At 37.5% G+C, this 17,185-nt stretch overlaps 3 protein-coding genes across 3 annotated transcripts; 2 read left to right on the top strand and 1 right to left on the bottom strand.

Annotated features, from left to right (window-relative positions):
- Nucleotides 1–1,625: 1,625 nt before the first annotated feature.
- On the bottom strand, nt 1,626–2,981 carry LOC101298962 (homeobox-leucine zipper protein HOX19-like). The gene is made up of 3 exons (XM_004290958.1): nt 2,372–2,981; nt 2,186–2,265; nt 1,626–2,091 (listed from the first exon to the last, which is right to left on the bottom strand). The coding sequence occupies exons 1-3, from the start codon at nt 2,756–2,758 to the stop codon at nt 1,797–1,799; spliced, it is 762 nt and encodes a 253-aa protein (XP_004291006.1). The 5' UTR covers nt 2,759–2,981; the 3' UTR covers nt 1,626–1,796.
- Nucleotides 2,982–7,821: 4,840 nt separating this feature from the next.
- Nucleotides 7,822–12,349, top strand: LOC101298674 (branched-chain-amino-acid aminotransferase 5, chloroplastic-like). Its single transcript, XM_004290957.1, has 11 exons — nt 7,822–7,997; nt 8,106–8,158; nt 8,259–8,436; nt 8,672–8,848; nt 8,941–9,072; nt 9,238–9,336; nt 9,661–9,777; nt 9,914–10,009; nt 10,613–10,725; nt 10,873–11,023; nt 11,263–12,349. The coding sequence occupies exons 1-10, from the start codon at nt 7,887–7,889 to the stop codon at nt 10,988–10,990; spliced, it is 1,194 nt and encodes a 397-aa protein (XP_004291005.1). The 5' UTR covers nt 7,822–7,886; the 3' UTR covers nt 10,991–11,023; nt 11,263–12,349.
- A 381-nt stretch (nt 12,350–12,730) lies between these two features.
- LOC101298386 (branched-chain-amino-acid aminotransferase 2, chloroplastic-like) lies at nt 12,731–15,498 on the top strand. The gene is made up of 10 exons (XM_004290956.1): nt 12,731–12,940; nt 13,145–13,215; nt 13,422–13,602; nt 13,832–14,008; nt 14,121–14,252; nt 14,341–14,439; nt 14,518–14,634; nt 14,734–14,829; nt 14,901–15,013; nt 15,177–15,498. Exons 1-10 carry the CDS (start codon nt 12,863–12,865, stop codon nt 15,289–15,291), a joined length of 1,179 nt encoding a protein of 392 aa, XP_004291004.1. The 5' UTR covers nt 12,731–12,862; the 3' UTR covers nt 15,292–15,498.
- The last annotated feature ends 1,687 nt before the right edge of the window (nt 15,499–17,185 follow it).

Raw genomic sequence — 17,185 nt, 5'->3', positions numbered from 1 at the left:
CTTGATAAATATTTTCTTTTTTGAACAATATATACCTCCGGTCTTCTTATTAATTAAAAAACTATAGGATATATATTATGGATAGTCATATACCTGGTAGACTTGCAGAGATAGACAGACAGACAGAAAAAGAAGAAAATCTTTTTCACCAGATTACGAATTAGATTTTGTCTCCTTCATCCAACCTAACACGGAACAACCCAGCACTAGCTGAATTGAACCAGCAATCATATCCACCCCACATCCCTTCCCGGACCACATCTCCATCGTTGTTTACAATTATACATGTGTGATAATGATAATATGTGATAATATCTAACCCTAAACTTAGTGGTATATTCCAATTTCTCATTTTGTCCCAAAAGTGTTGCAGATACATATAATTTAATCATCACCTAGATTGAGTTGGATATTATTTGATCGATCATGCTCTAAACCCTAATTGGTGCGAGGGCTACCTAATTAATTAGTTAATCTCCGTCGTCATCGACTCGATCGAAAGCCTCGACTTGTTCGATCTCCAGCAAAATCGGGAAGCTAGAAAAAACAGTGGACTGGTTCGTGTCTTTCTAATCATGAAGTTGGAAACAGAAGAACATATATGATTAATTAGGACTCGATCCATCGATGACACATGTGATTAACATTATAATGTCACTTAATTAACCTTTGATTGCCTTGTCATTGTTCACAATAATTTATATATTATCTGTAGCTAAGGCTTTCTTACTCATGTCCTAAGCTTCTTTTGTCATTTCTTTTGTCTTTCACGTAAAATATACATCAACATTATAGTACTTCCAAATATATCATTGTCATATTTCGAAAAATACAACGAATAGTCGGTTTGTAATACTTGGAAAGTACCCTTTTCTTTTTCCCTTCTTCATTTCTTTATAGAAACGATTAGCTTTACTCACCCTTTTTTCATTTTTCTTTCTTACCTATAAGAGAGTGTACATGATACAATCAAGCAGGTTTCATACGTCAAGAGGATGACTTTGGACCCAAACATCCAGTGGAGGACTTTGAACTCTCACATAGATGATAAACGCGTAAATTTCAACCAATTTATGCATCTACATCTACCTTTTCTTTTTCTTTTTCTTTTTAATTGAATTTTTTTCATTTTATAAAAAATTCCCATCCTTTTTCTTTTTTCTTTTTTTCTTTTTTGAATTGTTAAAGGATTCATGTCGACATCTTGATTTGTTTCAAGGTAGCTAGGCTGGAAATGATGACAACCAATATTGAATCTTCTTTTTCCTTTTCATATCGCACATTTGCTTATAACAACCATTTGCTGTATTGTATTTTCACTATTTTGATCTTAATACGAATCATGTGGAATCAAGCAAAACGTACAGATTAAGTTAAGCCAAGCCTTGTAATTAAGCACGAAAACACCTTAACTTGTCATTGGTTTTTATTTATGCTGAAAGTTGCTCGATCTCTATTAATTTCATTTCATTCACACTTCAAAGAAATACATGATCCAAAATATATATCAACTACTGCATAAATACCACGAGAACAATGCGCACCTTCATACTGCAGTTTTGGATTTACCATTTTGTGTTGTTATTGAATATGTAGTAATAATTAATTAGATAAAGCAATAATCTATGTAAATTTGTGACTTGATTGATTATTGATCGAAACGTAATATTTACAGATACGTAAATATAAAGACAAAAGAGACTAATAATTTCAATATACGCACAGTAGCAATTCATATCTCTACAATTAATTTGAAATATATGATCGATCATCGATGTATAGGTTGCCTCTAGTAACTAGCAAGCTGTAGATGGATGAGTAAAGGGGTTGAGAAGGTGATGAGGCTTGGATACTCCAAGGTGATGATCATCACCAGCAACAGCGCTTGAACCGTTGACAATTCTTTCACTGCAGGAAGGGCACACGGTGAGGGTAGCCGTCGGAAACTGCATGTAAAATGGCGCCGTTGGTGTCTGTTTCATTAACTGGAGCTCTTGCAGCTCCTTGTGTAGCCTCCTGTTCTCTTCTTTGAGAGTCTCGCAACATCTCTTTAACAGCTCGCAATCCGCTTCAGTTTGCTTCAACTTAGTCCTACACAAAAGCCATTGATCGATATGATTTATTAATCAGATAAATAAGTTGTTCATGCATGGAATATTATGTATCATGGAATGAAACTACACACCTCGCCCTTCTGTTCTGGAACCAAACTTCTACCTGTCGCGGCCGTAAACTTAGATTTCTGGCCAGCTCTAGTTTTTGTTTCTGATCATTGTAATATAACCAGGGATATCATTACATAGATTAACACGATTATATATATGATTAATAAGTAAATGAATGAATTAATATGGATAAAGATATTACGTACAGGATTGAGAGTGGTGTGTTGTTTGAAGGTGTCTTCTAATGTGGCAGATTGTTCTTTTGTAAGTCTGAGTTTCTTTCTGGGACTCCCTGCCTGATCTTCATATAGCTCCTCGCTTACTCTCTCTACCTCTTCACCGGAACCCGGTATATCTCTGTCTACCCTCTTGAAACTAGACGAGTTAGAAAACGATGAAATGGCTCCGCTGGGAGAAGAAGAATTAGACCCTCTAGGTCCTGCCTCATCTGATGGTCCTAGCGTGAGATCAGACGGCAGTAGTTGGTCAAATTTCAAGTGTGGTTTCTTCTGGTTTTGGTGATGATGATCACGATCGTGGTTTGCTGCTTTGTCATGGCAGCCTAGGCTGAGGCCAAGCTCATCCAAACCCATAATCGATCTAGCTAAAGAAATTGAAGAGTGGGGAGTAGTAGTAGTAGTAGAAGGTGTGCGGGAATGGGATTATTTAAGCGAAGGAGTGACGAACCGTGTAAATTAGTTTGTGGGAATTATAACAATTATTCTCCCATGTCTCTTTGTCCTCATAGGTTGACTATGAATCACAATTTCAACAAACAAATTAGTTCTCTACTAGTAGTCTATCATTGTTGTCTATGCTTATGTCTCTATACAACCATAACGTAATATAAAGCATGCGTGGAACCACATGGAATGTGGGTATACACAAGAACGCATAATCAAGAGCATGATTCAGCATTTTGTTACTTTTCTTTTTTCCACCCTCTTTTTCTACTTAATTTTCACTTTATACATCTATCTATACGGGAATTGTTTGTTGGGTGGTTCTATATAATTTTCTGAGTATTTTAGAGAGCTTTTGATACACGTACAGTTAAATCTCGATAAATGAATGTTAAATCTTAATATAAAAAAACTATATAGAGATAGACAGTTACAAATATTCGCACTACCATCATCTGACTTTGTTATAGAATTTCAACATGCAGCATCTTTTGTGAAGATAACTGTTGAGAAATGATAGCAAATTGTACGGCTAATCCACCGACGAATCTATAAGTGCAGTTGTGCAGCCCCATCTTTTGTGTGAGTCATAGCTTAAGACGTAGTAATAGTTTCTTGATGAGACATTTAACCGTCATACTGATGCACTTTTTACCTCACTTTATTCTGTTTTATATTTGGCCTAAAGTCTTATTAAACAGTGGCTTTGTTCTTCAAATTCACGGATGGATAATAAGAAAAGGGGATGGAAAAGTAGTTAGATAGCTTAAAAGATAAACAGATCGAGACGACGATTGCTTATGAGAATCTTAAGCAATCCTTCATTGACAAGTTTGGTAGCTAGTGCGATCGAAAAGAGCAGAGCAAATAGACAGATGCATATTGACTTTGACACAGTGGACAATCTATTAACGATTCTGGTTACCTAAAAGATGATTGGGAATAATAATTAAGGATTAAGTTAACAGATTATTCCTTAATCAGGGTCAGTACGTAATTCCCAATCCTAGCTGCAGCCACGAATTTCTGTCATAGAAGTTTCGACGTGTCTGTCGTTGATGCCGACAAGTGGTTAAGGCGGCAAGAACAGGCTAGCTAGTGGAACCCGCCAATGATTTTGCATGATGGAGCATTTGAATTTTGATTCTAAGGAATATGATGGATGTTGGTGTGAACTAAAGAAGGAACTGCAGAACTGTACTGGAAGTCTATCTAATTATAAGTAGGGTTCTTTGCAGACCTGCACTGACGTGCTTAAGAATATCCTTCACTAAACATGGTGTAAACAATTGGCAATAGCCGCGCCTTAATATTTAGCTGGTTCGGATACGATTATCCTCTGTGGGTGAGGATCAAAGTTCAGTATACGAAAATATACAATTAGATTGAAAATTTACATTTGTCCTCGATCTCCTAATGATACGTACTATAAGAACTCAACAAGTACTGGTATATGAAAGCAAACAAGCTCTAAGACTACAGAGAAAAGTTTAGCAATATTGATGGGGTGGTGGATGGATGTGAGTGAGCATAATTGGGAGGAGGGGGGTGGTGTTGGAGATAAGGTTTCAGATGTGTTGCTTCCGGGAATTAAGGCCAGCCGACCAGTGAGAGTGTGGGGTGGTGCTCCTTGTTTGGCTTTTCCACGTATCCTCGATCCCTTTCCTCTCTCTCTCTCTCTCTCTCTCTCTCTCTTTCCCATACCAACCATCCATGTCAATGAAGCCTCCACCAGTTTTGTCTCCATTTCTCTCCTGCACCACCTTTTGGTTTGTAATCTACGTAATCACTGGTTCACTGTTCATGATTAGCCAGCTAGTTGCTGTAGTCGCTGTCTAGCTACAATTGCTAAGAATTATCATTAGCATTTACTTGATTCATATGCTTTGAATTATTATTATATATAAAATCATGATGAAATGATCGTAGCAGTGTAATCACTTAATTATTGCATTAAAAGGGCAAAAACTGAAAGAATGGGAAGCTGATATGTCTCTCCGATATATCTCAGAGAGAGTAGACTAGTAGAGAGACCATGAACTATTGAATCACTCGATCACTAAATAGGATCGGAGGTAAGATTACAACGGGGCATAGATGCTAATAGACACTATATATGGAAATGTCAAGAATAAATTCGAAGTGAGATGGGACAACAAGATTAGTCTAGTCAGACTAATAACCATTCATTTCCATGAAAATGATCACCACAATATATATGAGATCGAGCATCAACAAACCCAATCGACTTTCCCGAAAGCAGAACCGTTGCTTACCCCCCACACTGATCGATCTGATCGCATTGTCGATCTTCAATCTCTGATACACAGGCCGGCTTACTATTAATTAAGTTACGTGGGATTGATTACTAAGATTGAAGCATAACTTATTATTTGCCTCCAAAGTTACAGATAAACTATGTCATCGATCGATCACCAGCCTAATCACAGCTAGGGCCCGAGCAAGATATATATAATGGTTTTGAGATAATCGAAATCATAAAAGATAATGGTTTTCGAAGGCAGATGAACCATGCATGCATGAACCTGCATGCTGTAGAATATGGGCAATTTCTAGAGGGTATTGGCAGAGGGAGACCCGGGGGGCCAGACCAATATCATAGTTGTGTGTGTGCATGGGAAGGTTGGGATCGAAGGGTTTCCATGGAAGACATGTCCGTGTTGAATTTGGAGACGTAATCGATCAAATACATGTACGACGATCCAAATCGAAGCAGCCATATAACATGTGTGTGCCCCCGTCGGCCATTATGAGAAGTATGGATGGAAGGCTAAGGGCTAGTTTGGTATTGTTGTGATTTAAAAAAAAAAACTGTTGATGTTGTATTGCGAAAATAATCAACTGTGAATTAAAACAGTTTTATGTTTGGTAAATATTAGTTTTAAAAGTGTTGCTAAGATAAAATTTATTAATTTCTAGTGTTTTTAGTGATAGCTGCTTTTAAAAATAACATTTATGTTGCTTCTAAAAACTGTTGCCAGTGACCTGTAATTTTCAAAAAAAATATGTTTTTCTTTCATTTACCAAACACTAAAAAATATAAAAATTCGGATGGAAGCTGATTTTTTTTAAAAAAACGAAGCTGTATCAAACTAGGTCTAACAAAAGTTACGTCCCAAATAGATGGTGAGTTCTCAAGCGAAGAACAAAAAGAGAAGAACTCTGAAAGGTTTTGATTAAAATTGATAAATTGCATGTCTGCTACCCATAAGGGTGTGCTTATATAGGAGAAAACAAATCATAGGGCGACTAATAACTAAAGCCTAAAATCCTAAGGCGACTAATAACTAAAGCCTAAAAGCACACGGATTAAAATCAAATCAAATCGAAAACAAATTAGAAAACATAAAACGCTGGAAATAAGTAAATTGTTATTTTGAGGCCCAAGATGAACTCGGATGGCCGAAAAAGCCCATAAGTTGAGGCGAAGTGCCGAGTTTGACTTGTCTGGCCGTTCACATTTCGAAAAAATATAATAGTTAGCTATAGCATTCGGACACCGAACGTCAAATCTGCAGTTTGCAAATATCAGTATGCTTCTCAATCTCCTCTGCCATCCTCCCTACATCACATTGTCTTGGTGACAAGATTTGAAGGACTTTGACATGCATATATGAAATAAATACCAGATGGGTGAGGGTTTTATGTGGTTAATTGCTAGCTATATCTGGGCTTCGATCAATGCGATGAACTTGGCCATACAGACGTGTTCCTTGATGACATGACTCACTTGACTTGGATACCATTGTCATCGATCATCTATGTACGTATTATTAGGATAGAGATACCAAGAATTATTAGATACAAAATAATTGAATACCTGATTGAACAAGGAGATAATCTTGTGCTAGCCAGCTTGCTGCTTAGTTTTATAAGTTCTATACTTCGATCTATTTCTATGAAGATATATGAAACCGTGAAATTTATACAACATTATAAAGATCGAGCCGATACATTAAGAGTGGATGACCCAGATGATTTTATGAGAGAAATTTTTCAATGCTCCCAAAGGACCACGTGACAGTCTGACGTGGTCCTCCCTTGTCAATTAAATTTTGACAAGTGGATTTATTACAACTAAAATATAAATTAAGGTTTTCTATATTTTGTGAAATGACCGTTTGGGTTTTTTTTATGAGTTTGACCTAGGGTTTAGGGGTTAGGGTATAGGATATATGGTTAGGGTATAGGTTTAGGGTATAGGGTTTAGGATTTAGGGTTTAAGGGTTAGGATTTAAAATATCAATAAGAAACTCAAAATGGTCTTTGACAAGATCGCGAAAATTGTTTTTCATCATGAAATTTCACATGTCAAAATTTAAATGGAATGGAGGACCACGTGAGTGGAGGACCATGTCATACTACCACGTGGTTCTTCCGGAGCACTGAAAATTCCTCGTGAGGTAATATTAGAGAGGATCCGAGTCTACAAATTCAAGCTTCTAATGAGAAGACATGTGGCCATGGTCTATAGAATGTTTTGAATATTTAACTATAATTAAACATGAGGTGTTTTAAAATATATTTAAAAAACAGAAATAGATAATTAGTTGAAGATATCGTGATTTTTACGTTTGTCCTACCTAAAAATTTCGCATGAGGAGATGGTGATCTATCATGCTTTTGTCTCTTTACTTTTCAGCAATTATTATATTTGGTGATAATGTAATCTTTGTTTATAAGCCGGTTTGTTTTTCGTTTATATGAAAATGACAACAATGGAGGGAGATAGCAATTGATCAATCAGGAAACAGTAATTTGTGATGTTTAATTTGGATTGATTTGTATCCAATCCATCCTCTGATGCCTGAGGCAATCAAGCCCAAAAAAGTTTCAAATCCATGTCAGTTCAGGCCCAGATCAATACATCTCTCACGTGCTTGTCACGTGCTCATTTGCTCTGTTTCGTACATCCCAACCTAACACGCGTACACTTGTCACCGAAGAGCAAGAAACCCAACAACGTTTTCCGATCGACAACAGGTCAACAGTGATCACTCATCGGAGAGACACACAGATGAACATGGTCTCCACTCCCGGCCTCGCAACTGCTTTTCCGACCCCGATCGCAACTACTACTCTCCGCACCTCCAAAGCTACTCTTCACCCCCGTCACTCGTGTTTCAAGGCACGCACTTCTGATGAGTGTTTCTCTATTGATTAGTTCATCTAATGAAAATGTGTTTCATGTGATTACTTCATTTGATGGAATGTTTTGCATGTCTTATTGTACCAGTCTTTGATCACCACAAGCCTCAGAGCCCTTCAGTCTCATGCCCCCGGCTTTAGGTATACTGTCCCTCGTAGTTTTGCTTACAATTGATTACGATTTTGGTTGAGAATGTAGTAAAGTTTTCATTTTTTTTGTATGGAAAATTGGAAAGAACAGCCAAGTGTCTGAACTGCCTGATATAACTTGGGACAACGTTGGCTTCAACAATCCTATGACTACGGATTATATGTTTACTATGAAGTGTTCTGAAGATGGATACTTTTGTGATGGTGGGTTACAGCGTTTTGGTAAAATTGAATTGAACCCAGCTGCCTGTGTTTTGAACTATGGCCAGGTAATTTTTACTCTTTTATACTATCAATCATGTTCACTTTAGTCCCAACTTCTCAATTTATGTGCTTGCTATGAGATTTGGGACAATGTAGCTGTTTAGATTCTGAGATTTCAATTTTCAACTATGATGCATCTACTATCTTACTACAATGAGTATTTGCTCCACATGTTTCTCTGGGTTCAAAAGTTGAATTATAGTGAAAAGTAAAGTAGTTTCTTTTTGTATTGCTGTTCAGGGAGTAATTGAAGAATTGAAAGCATACAAGAAGCTAGATAATTCTATAGTACTCTTTCGTCCAGAGGAAAATGGATTGAGGATGAGAATGGGAGCAGAGCGCATGTGTATGCCTGCACCAACTGTCGAGCAGTTTATGGAAGCTGTGAAACTTACTGTGTTGGCAAATAGACGCTGGGTAAATTTTGAACATGCTTAGTGATAAGAGAAGTCCTGTTTGAAGCGAGTTGCTTAGTGTAGTTATAATTCTATATGCCTCACTCACTATAGGTTCCCCCACCAAATAAAGGCTTTCTACATATCAAACCCGTACTGATGGGGAATGGACCTGTTCTTAGTGTTAAACCAGCTCCGGAATTCACCTTTCTCATATATGCTACTTCAATGGGAAACAACTTTAAGGTACATTGTTGTAATTTATAACTATCTTTAAATTCATAATTTCTTTAACACTATTCTGTGTATAGGGTGCATGATTTCAACTAGTTTTCCGTTCTTGAAAAGGACTTTATTTGAAGGTACTTAATTCAACATATCATATATAACTTTGATCTCTGATGGCAACAGGAAGGACTGCAACCAATCAACTTAGTGGTTGAAAATAAAATCCATCGTGCAGTTCCTGGTGGAGTTGGAAGTGTTAATGCCATAGGGAATTATGCTCCGGTAAACACACACTTTATAGCATTTGGTTTCTAACTTAATTTTACCATGTTGGTCTGTCTATTGCTCACTATGGTCAATGTGCATTCTGACCGTTTTTAACTTGCTACTTTAGCTGCGTTCACAGCATTATATAGAGTTCGTTTGAGTGTTTTCTTTTTCCAGATAGAGATTATCTGTGCTTGCATAGGAGTTGGGATTGATGCAGTATAGTATACATTATATAGCTGGTTGTTCAAAATAAGTGAATAAGTGATAGATGTACTCAAGATTAAGGATTTATAGCATGTAGATGTACACTGATGAAGTTTATTAATTTTCATGAAGGTTTTGAAGGCACAGGTGGAAGCAAAAGCAAATGGTTTCTGTGATGTTTTGTACCTTGATTCTGTTCACAAAAAATATGTGGAACAGACTTCCACTGCTAACATCTTTCTAGTGAAGGTACATGATTGAGGTTGAAGTACTGACCTTTTTGCTTATCAAGTAGTATATGGTTGAGGAACTTGTGAGGCTGTATCATTTATTGGATTTTATAAGAGGTTGATTGATGTTACTCCTAAAATGAACTTTTATATAGGACAAAATTATCTCCACTCCAGCACTGGAAGGGACAGTTTTGCCTGGTGTTACACGCAAAAGTATAATTGAAATTGCTCAAAGCCAAGGGTACCAGGTATGTTTTCTAGAATCTTTGATGAGTGGTTGAGAATTAAGATTCTTCAAAATTCCAATCTACTTGTAGTATAGCGAGGTCTCTACTGCTAGATACTAATATGCTTTTCTCGTCATCCTTATATTTCCTTACTTCTATGGTTAGTCTTAGTCATCAATCTGCAACTAGTTCAGCTGGAAGCCTGGAACCACAGGTTTCATTTCCAGCTTGAATACATTGTATGGTTCCTGTATAACCAACATATCACCTAGACCTGTCTTAGTTGGCTGCACTTTTGATAGATACTTCCTTGTTCTCTTTTGTTCTTTTAGGATGATCATTTGAAGTAGGATTAAGGATGTTTTTGTTCATCGTCAATACCACTGATTGGAGAAATATGTTAAGTTATAATACAAGGAAAATAACATGATTATCTGAGTAGAATATTTGGACTAATTACGAGTTTTTGGCCACTGGCAAGTTCAACCTATGAACCCTATGTGCTGCCAGCGCCAATAGAAGTTCACATATTACTTTTACATGGTACTGATGTCTGATGGTAGTAAGCTATTTTAGCAACATTCTCTTGTTTTTTGAGTTTTGCTTACATTCATCCTAAACCAGGTTGAGGAGCGCCCTGTGTCGATTGAGGAGTTGCTGGAAGCTGATGAAGTGTTCTGTACTAGAAATGCTGTCTGTTTATCACCTATAGGCAGCATAACTTACATGGGAAAAAGGTGATCTTCTCATATTGGTTCCCTGATCTAACAAATTGAGTTATAGCCAAGATCCACTCGTACCAAGTCTTAAAAATGCGCCAAGCTCATTAGTTTCATGGATTTAATTAGCTAGTCGTAGAGCTAAGATTTCTCCTCCCTTTGCAGGGTGTCTTACCAAGAAACTGGACTTGGTGGAGTTTCTGAGCAACTGTATCAGGCTCTTTCAAATATACAGATGGGTCTTGCAGAAGACAATAGGGGTTGGACAGTAACCTTGAAGTAGCAGAATATGAGAATATACAGATTATTATGGATGGTAAACCGTAAACAAAACTTCCATTTGTAGACAATGAATAGACTTTTATGTAGTCCAAGTCTTGGTTCAATTTTGTGGCTACAAAAGGAAACTTGCATTTTCGGCATATATCTCAGTCTTCTTTATGTCCTATTTGCAATGCTTTTCCTAAAACAATTGAACATGTTTTGTTTACTTGCCCTTGGGTAGTTTGTGTTTGGTTTGCTCACCCTTTTGGCATTCATGTTCAATGTTCTCAGATTACTACGTTGGATGCTTAGATTCAGCAGCTTATTAACTGATGGAGTTCTGTTTGTTTTTACACATATTTCTTTCTTGCTATGGAATATTTGGAAGCATCGATGTGGTTCCATTTTCAATCACTTCTCTCCGGATCCAGTCTTGGTCTCAAAATTAGCTTCACAGCAAGCAGATGAATTTTTATCAGTTCAGAACAGGCATCATCAGAAGAATTCTCACTCGGTGCTTGTTCCCTCTGCTTCTGGTAATTGGATTCCCCCCTTCGGTTGGAACTTTAAAGATTAATACTTATGCTACTTGGAGTTCGGATTCTTTTAGTTGTGGTTCTCTTCTTCATGGTGTAGTCTCTGTCGGTCAAGTAATCTCGGCAGAAGCTGTAGAGGCTCAAGCTCTTCATCAAGGTCCCAAGTTGGCTAAGTCGGTTGGTTTGATTTCTTTCTCTATGGAAGCTGACTGTTTATCCCTCATATCAGCTATGAAATCCCCTAAAGGATCTGTTTCTTGGTCTGCTGCCTCTTGGTTTCAGCAAATTAAGTCTTTGGCAGGTTCTTTTTCTTCTATTAACTGGTCCTGGATCAGTAGGGAGGCAAATGCAGCAGCTGATACTGCTGCTCACTTTGCTTCAAGTTTGGAGTGTTCTTTGAACTGGGTTCATAATCCTCCTCCTTTCTTGCAGCATGTTCTTCAATCGGATGTGGTCTCTGCTCCTCCTTGAAGTCTATATTTTTAGCTTTTATTCTTCTAGTTTGTAAGGTTTGTAGGGTTCTTTGGTTTGTAAAGATTGTTAGGTCTGTTGTTTTTGGTTTGTAAGGTTCTGTTGTACAAAAAAAAAAAAAAGTCTTGGTTCAATTTAGCAAAATGGAACGGACATACACGTATGTCGCTTCTGTTAATGTGGCTGCCACGACGTCGTTTTCCAAAACAGCATCCTCCTCCCAAGGCCAAAGGAGTCGGATTGGAATGGGTCAACCACCAGTGTCACCACCACGTTTTTTTTCCAGTTCCCATGCTGGTTTGGTCTTCTGGCCTTCAACCACGGTGACCGTACGTATCTGAACGACACTACCACTTGCAGAGGTCACGGGTTTTCAACTTTCCCACTAATAAACTAATTGGTCTGTTCTTTCCTAGTGTGACCTGGCAACCGCATCCTCATCGTTCCAAACTGACTCATAGCTATCTCCCCCTCTTCTTTCTTCAACTGTCGTTGTCCATTTCCATTTCCCTCAAACTCACCAATCCTCGCTCTGTTTGCCTAACCTCACCTCAAAATCGTATTAAATTTTTTTTTTCCATAAAATGGTTGCGTGCTCAAATTTTCTGCATGCCACGTCTTGTCTTTCTCTCCTACAGTTTCAGTACTTGCCTTGCTCGCTTGCCATTGATATAGACTCTCAATTATTTTCTTGCAACCCGTCATCTTCTGCCTCTGTTAAGATTGTAAGTCCAGCTCTGTCCATCCGTTTCTCTTATCTTCTTCTTATTCACATTTCAATCTTCTGAGATTGCTCAACACCTGAGATTCATGCTCGGAGAAATCTCTATTTCAGTTTGATTGTTTTGGTGGAGAATCGAGAGCGAGGTGAGGAACAAGGAACCATGATTCGAAGGACTGCATGTTTGAGTAAGCTGGTTCGGTCTTACAAAGTTGGCTCTTCGTCATCTTTGATAACCAAGGTGAATGTTGCTGTTGTTTCTTCTGTAATTCCCTTTCCTATGGCTGAAATGTTGGAATCAATATCCTCTGTTTTCTCTGTCTTCTGTTGATGACTTGATGATGATGCTGTTATTGAATGTTCATTGCATTAGTTTCATTAAGAAAGACACATTATTTTGAGTTTTGACTGTTGATCATTTCTTCCAACTATTTTGGTTTAGCAGCTTGATCATCGTTGCTTTGTATCAGCTTCTGCTTCTAGCGGAGAACAAGCGTGTCAAGCATATGTATATAGGTAAATGGTTTGCCATCATTATATTTAGAATCGCTAAAAATAAATATGATAAATTATAGGATACTCTTTTCAACTCAATCAAAGTATGGTACACTGATCAGTTTCTTGATTACTAGCTATACCATGGTTTCTTACTCGAAATATGATGAAACTTATTGATCGAGGTGTATGTAGTTTGATCTTCTTTTGGGTTACTTGGACTGCAGTGAATTTGGTAGGAACGAGTATGCTGATGTGGATTGGGATAATCTTGGATTTGGTCTAGTGCCAACAGATTACATGTACATCATGAAAGGTTCCAGCAACGGGATATTTGAACAAGGCCAACTTAATCGTTATGGAAATATTGAACTTAACCCTGCTGCTGGAGTTTTGAATTATGGACAGGTTAGTCCAGTCTTTCAGCTTATAAAACTCATATTGTTTGCTTCATGCTTAGATTATACAAATCCAACTTTTCATTCAATTCGTTCTAGTTCTAGACAAAGGCTCAATTAGTATCCTGGTGGACACATAAATAGACAAAGCTAGGCTTGTGATGATGCTTCCGATGTTGTTTGTTTTCTTGGCTTGCCGCTTAAAACATATTCATGGTTGGATTTAAAAATCTCAACAGGGTTTATATGAAGGGATGAAAGCATTCAGGAAAGAAAATGGAAATCTCCTCCTCTTTCGTCCAGACCAGAATGCAATGCGAATGAAGATTGGTTCAGAAAGAATGTGCATGCCTTCGCCATCCCTTGATCAATTTATTGATGCTGTGAAGCAAACTGCTCAAGCTAACAAGTGCTGGGTAATCCTCATTTTCATTTGACAGAAACAACTTTGATTTATTTTTTAGTACATTCTATTGCTATGGTAGACTTTACACAAATTTGTAAAGGTGTTCCTTGTTTGAAGAATAGGTTCCTCCTCCAGGAAAAGGGTCTTTGTATATTAGGCCTCTACTTATAGGAAGTGGTCCTATATTAGGTTTAGCCCCATCGCCTGAATATACATTCCTTGTATACGCTTCACCAGTCCGCAACTATTTCAAGGTTAGGATAACATTTCTCAGTTTAAGTTGACTACAGCATCAATCAATGACAGGAGAATAACATTATATGCTTCCCGTTCTTGTAACAGGAGGGTTCTGCACCTTTGAGCATATACGTCGAGGAAGAATATGATCGTGCCTCTCGTGGTGGGGCTGGAGGAGTCAAAAGCATCACCAATTATGCGCCAGTAAGCAAAAGTTTTTTTTATCTTAGATGATTGAAGTCTAACTTCCTATTGTGACATTTACTTGTCATTCCTATGTAGGTTTTGAAGGCACTGCTCAGAGCAAAGAGCCAAGGATTTTCTGATGTGTTATATCTGGACTCGGTAAATAGAAAGAATCTGGAGGAGGTCTCTTCTTGCAACATTTTCATTGTCAAGGTAACTAGTTAAGACTGGTGTATCGAAGAGCTACATCGCAATTTTGTACTTAAAAATTGACTTGGCACATATCTTGTGCGTTTGTTTTCCAATTCATAGGGCAATGTTATTTCAACTCCTGCAACGGCCGGGACTATACTATCAGGGATAACTCGAAGAAGCATCATTGAAATCGCTCGTGATCTTGGTTACCAGGTGATTTTCTTTTCCTGTGAGTTCCAATATTCCTAATTGAAGACTTGCAGCTTAACCATTGCTTGTGTCAGGTTGAGGAGCGTGCAATTCCGGTGGATGAATTGAGTGAAGCTGATGAAGTATTCTGCACAGGAACCGCAGTTGGTGTTGCTCCTGTGGGAAACATTACATATAAAGATAAAAGGTACCATTCTATGATCCTCCGTGCTTCCCTTATAAGAAGTAATATGAAAGAAAATCAAGCTGAATACCGATTGATGACTTCATTCTTTTGCATGGCAAAGCTCATTCACATATTTTACTTGCAATTTAGCTCATGTAATTGACTCGTAGTCATATGCCTGCAGGATGGAATACAGAACAGGTGCCCAAACTGTTTGTCCACAGCTCTACTCGACTATCATAGGAATCCAAACGGGTCGTATTGAGGATAAGAAAGGCTGGATTCTCGAAATTGATTGATCTTTGTTTCAAAATAGAGTGGAAGATGTACATTGTCATCCTCAGTTTATCACTAGCTATGTTTACAACCTCAGTTGTTGACCACCATTATCTTAAGCTTTACCATTTTGTCATTCCACAGTAAACTCTACTTTGGATTAATAATTCATTAAGAAAAATAATCAGAACTGGATACAAATATTATCGAAAGCCTAATAATCATTCATCACTCTCTCTTTTTTTCTGTCACGTTTGCATCTTCCAAAAAATTAAAAAGAAAAAGAAAGGAATGAACAAAAAAAAGAAGAAGAAATAGAACCGGGCCTCATGGGCCTTCAGAAACAATGAAATTAGTTGGGCCTCACAGATCATTTTGATTCAAAATCCAATGAGAGTACGGGCTACATGCCTTCATATATATTGTTCAAAACAGGTAGGTCCATTACTTCAAGACAATTAAGAGAGGTAAAGATGATGTGTTGGTCGCGATTTATTGAACACCTTTGTTCTTCTGTCGTAGTTATTCAAAGAAAGCATACAAAACAAACAAAAATTCACAAATCTCAAATGCAAGGGAGTCATTCTTAGACCATTTATATACATGGATGAGCTAGCTAGCCAAGTAGCTATGAACATTTTTAGACAAAACCCCAAAAGAGAGGCAGCGCAGACAAATTAAGCACCACTTCTTGGAATACCTAGCTTTCTTGCTTAATATTTGTGGCTGCGAGATTTATGCACGACTGTCAAGCACTAACAAGACAAAGACATGCAGAGAGAAAGAGAAAGATCGAAGATCGACGAGCAACACAAAGCAAAGGTCAAGCAAGTGACGCCATGGATTTGACAAGCAAGCTACCAACTGATACATACCTTGCATCTTAATAATGGGACTAGTGTATCTCTTGAATTTGATTTTATCAAATGAAAACAAAACAAAAAAATTGTGAAAATTTCAATAGATTTGTAGTAGTACTTGCATACATGTATAATGTATTCATGATTCATTCTTTCGTTCATCATTGCCATAAAGATATAGCTTCATATATATAGTTTTCCACCGGTAAATCTAGAGATCGAATACCATACATCCAATACTATAGGTCAGTTTAGGGTCTATATATATGCTTTCTATGCCTACCTGGTACTATGATGTTGATCCTAGCTAGAAACCACCCATCATCATCGACCATTAATTTGGTTTCTCTTTGGTTTGCATTCTTCTTCTCTTGTTGGTCACCTACCGAAAAGGACCAACATACTGATCTCGACTACTCATTCATGCTCTCGACTTTGTTTTCAGTCTTAGCTAACAGCTAGCTTGTCATTTTACTTCTAGAGTCCTAGCAGTGTTGATCAAGATAACTATATCATATAAACAAATTGAACTTAAGTTAACTATTACAAGTTTCATGAGTAAGTTCATTTTGGTGATTTTAGGGCTTGGGGAGCTTGGGTGAAAGTATCCCGTACAGCTCCTCCTCAAAAGGCACAAATGACAAATACAACTGAAAAGGGTGGCATAGAATTCCTAAATTCTAACCATATATATGAACCAGGTAATCTATTTGAATTTCCCTTGATTCTCAACACATGTAATCAGTATAGTAATACGGTATGATTAGTGTATATGATATGATACTATATATTAAAACACCAATGAGATATATATATATATATATATACACAATGCTGATCAGGTGCGGACGTCCGCACCAAAACAAACGGATTTCTATTTTTGCACCACTTCCCGATCGAATTTCCTCAAACTTCCTTCTAGACATATCTAGATCATCTTGTGTAAATCATCTCTGCAAAATTTCAGCCAATTTGGTGATCTTTAAGGCCCTCAAAATCGAAAAACAAATCTACGGCCTGTATTCTGTCCGGTTCAGGTATATAACAGAAAAACGCA

This window comes from Fragaria vesca, linkage group LG2, assembly GCF_000184155.1.
Source record: "Fragaria vesca subsp. vesca linkage group LG2, FraVesHawaii_1.0, whole genome shotgun sequence".
In the NCBI taxonomy this organism is placed as follows: Eukaryota; Viridiplantae; Streptophyta; class Magnoliopsida; order Rosales; family Rosaceae; genus Fragaria; species Fragaria vesca.
The sequence above is the reverse complement of the archived record's forward strand: the minus strand, read 5'-3'. Positions and strand labels throughout refer to the sequence as shown.

Excerpts from the sequence above, each read along its gene's own strand:
- LOC101298962 (XM_004290958.1), bottom strand. The coding sequence starts at position 2,758 with ATGGGTTTGGATGAGCTTGGCCTCAGCCTAGGCTGCCATGACAAAGCA. Across the intron at positions 2,266-2,371 it reads AACACACCACTCTCAATCCT|AAACAAAAACTAGAGCTGGC; the intron begins GTACGTAATATC and ends TACAATGATCAG. Across the intron at positions 2,092-2,185 it reads TTCCAGAACAGAAGGGCGAG|GACTAAGTTGAAGCAAACTG; the intron begins GTGTGTAGTTTC and ends GCTTTTGTGTAG.
- LOC101298674 (XM_004290957.1), top strand. The coding sequence starts at position 7,887 with ATGAACATGGTCTCCACTCCCGGCCTCGCAACTGCTTTTCCGACCCCG. Across the intron at positions 8,849-8,940 it reads TGTTGGCAAATAGACGCTGG|GTTCCCCCACCAAATAAAGG; the intron begins GTAAATTTTGAA and ends CACTCACTATAG. Across the intron at positions 10,726-10,872 it reads ATAACTTACATGGGAAAAAG|GGTGTCTTACCAAGAAACTG; the intron begins GTGATCTTCTCA and ends CTCCCTTTGCAG.
- LOC101298386 (XM_004290956.1), top strand. The coding sequence starts at position 12,863 with ATGATTCGAAGGACTGCATGTTTGAGTAAGCTGGTTCGGTCTTACAAA. Across the intron at positions 13,216-13,421 it reads TGTCAAGCATATGTATATAG|TGAATTTGGTAGGAACGAGT; the intron begins GTAAATGGTTTG and ends CTTGGACTGCAG. Across the intron at positions 14,440-14,517 it reads GCATCACCAATTATGCGCCA|GTTTTGAAGGCACTGCTCAG; the intron begins GTAAGCAAAAGT and ends ATTCCTATGTAG.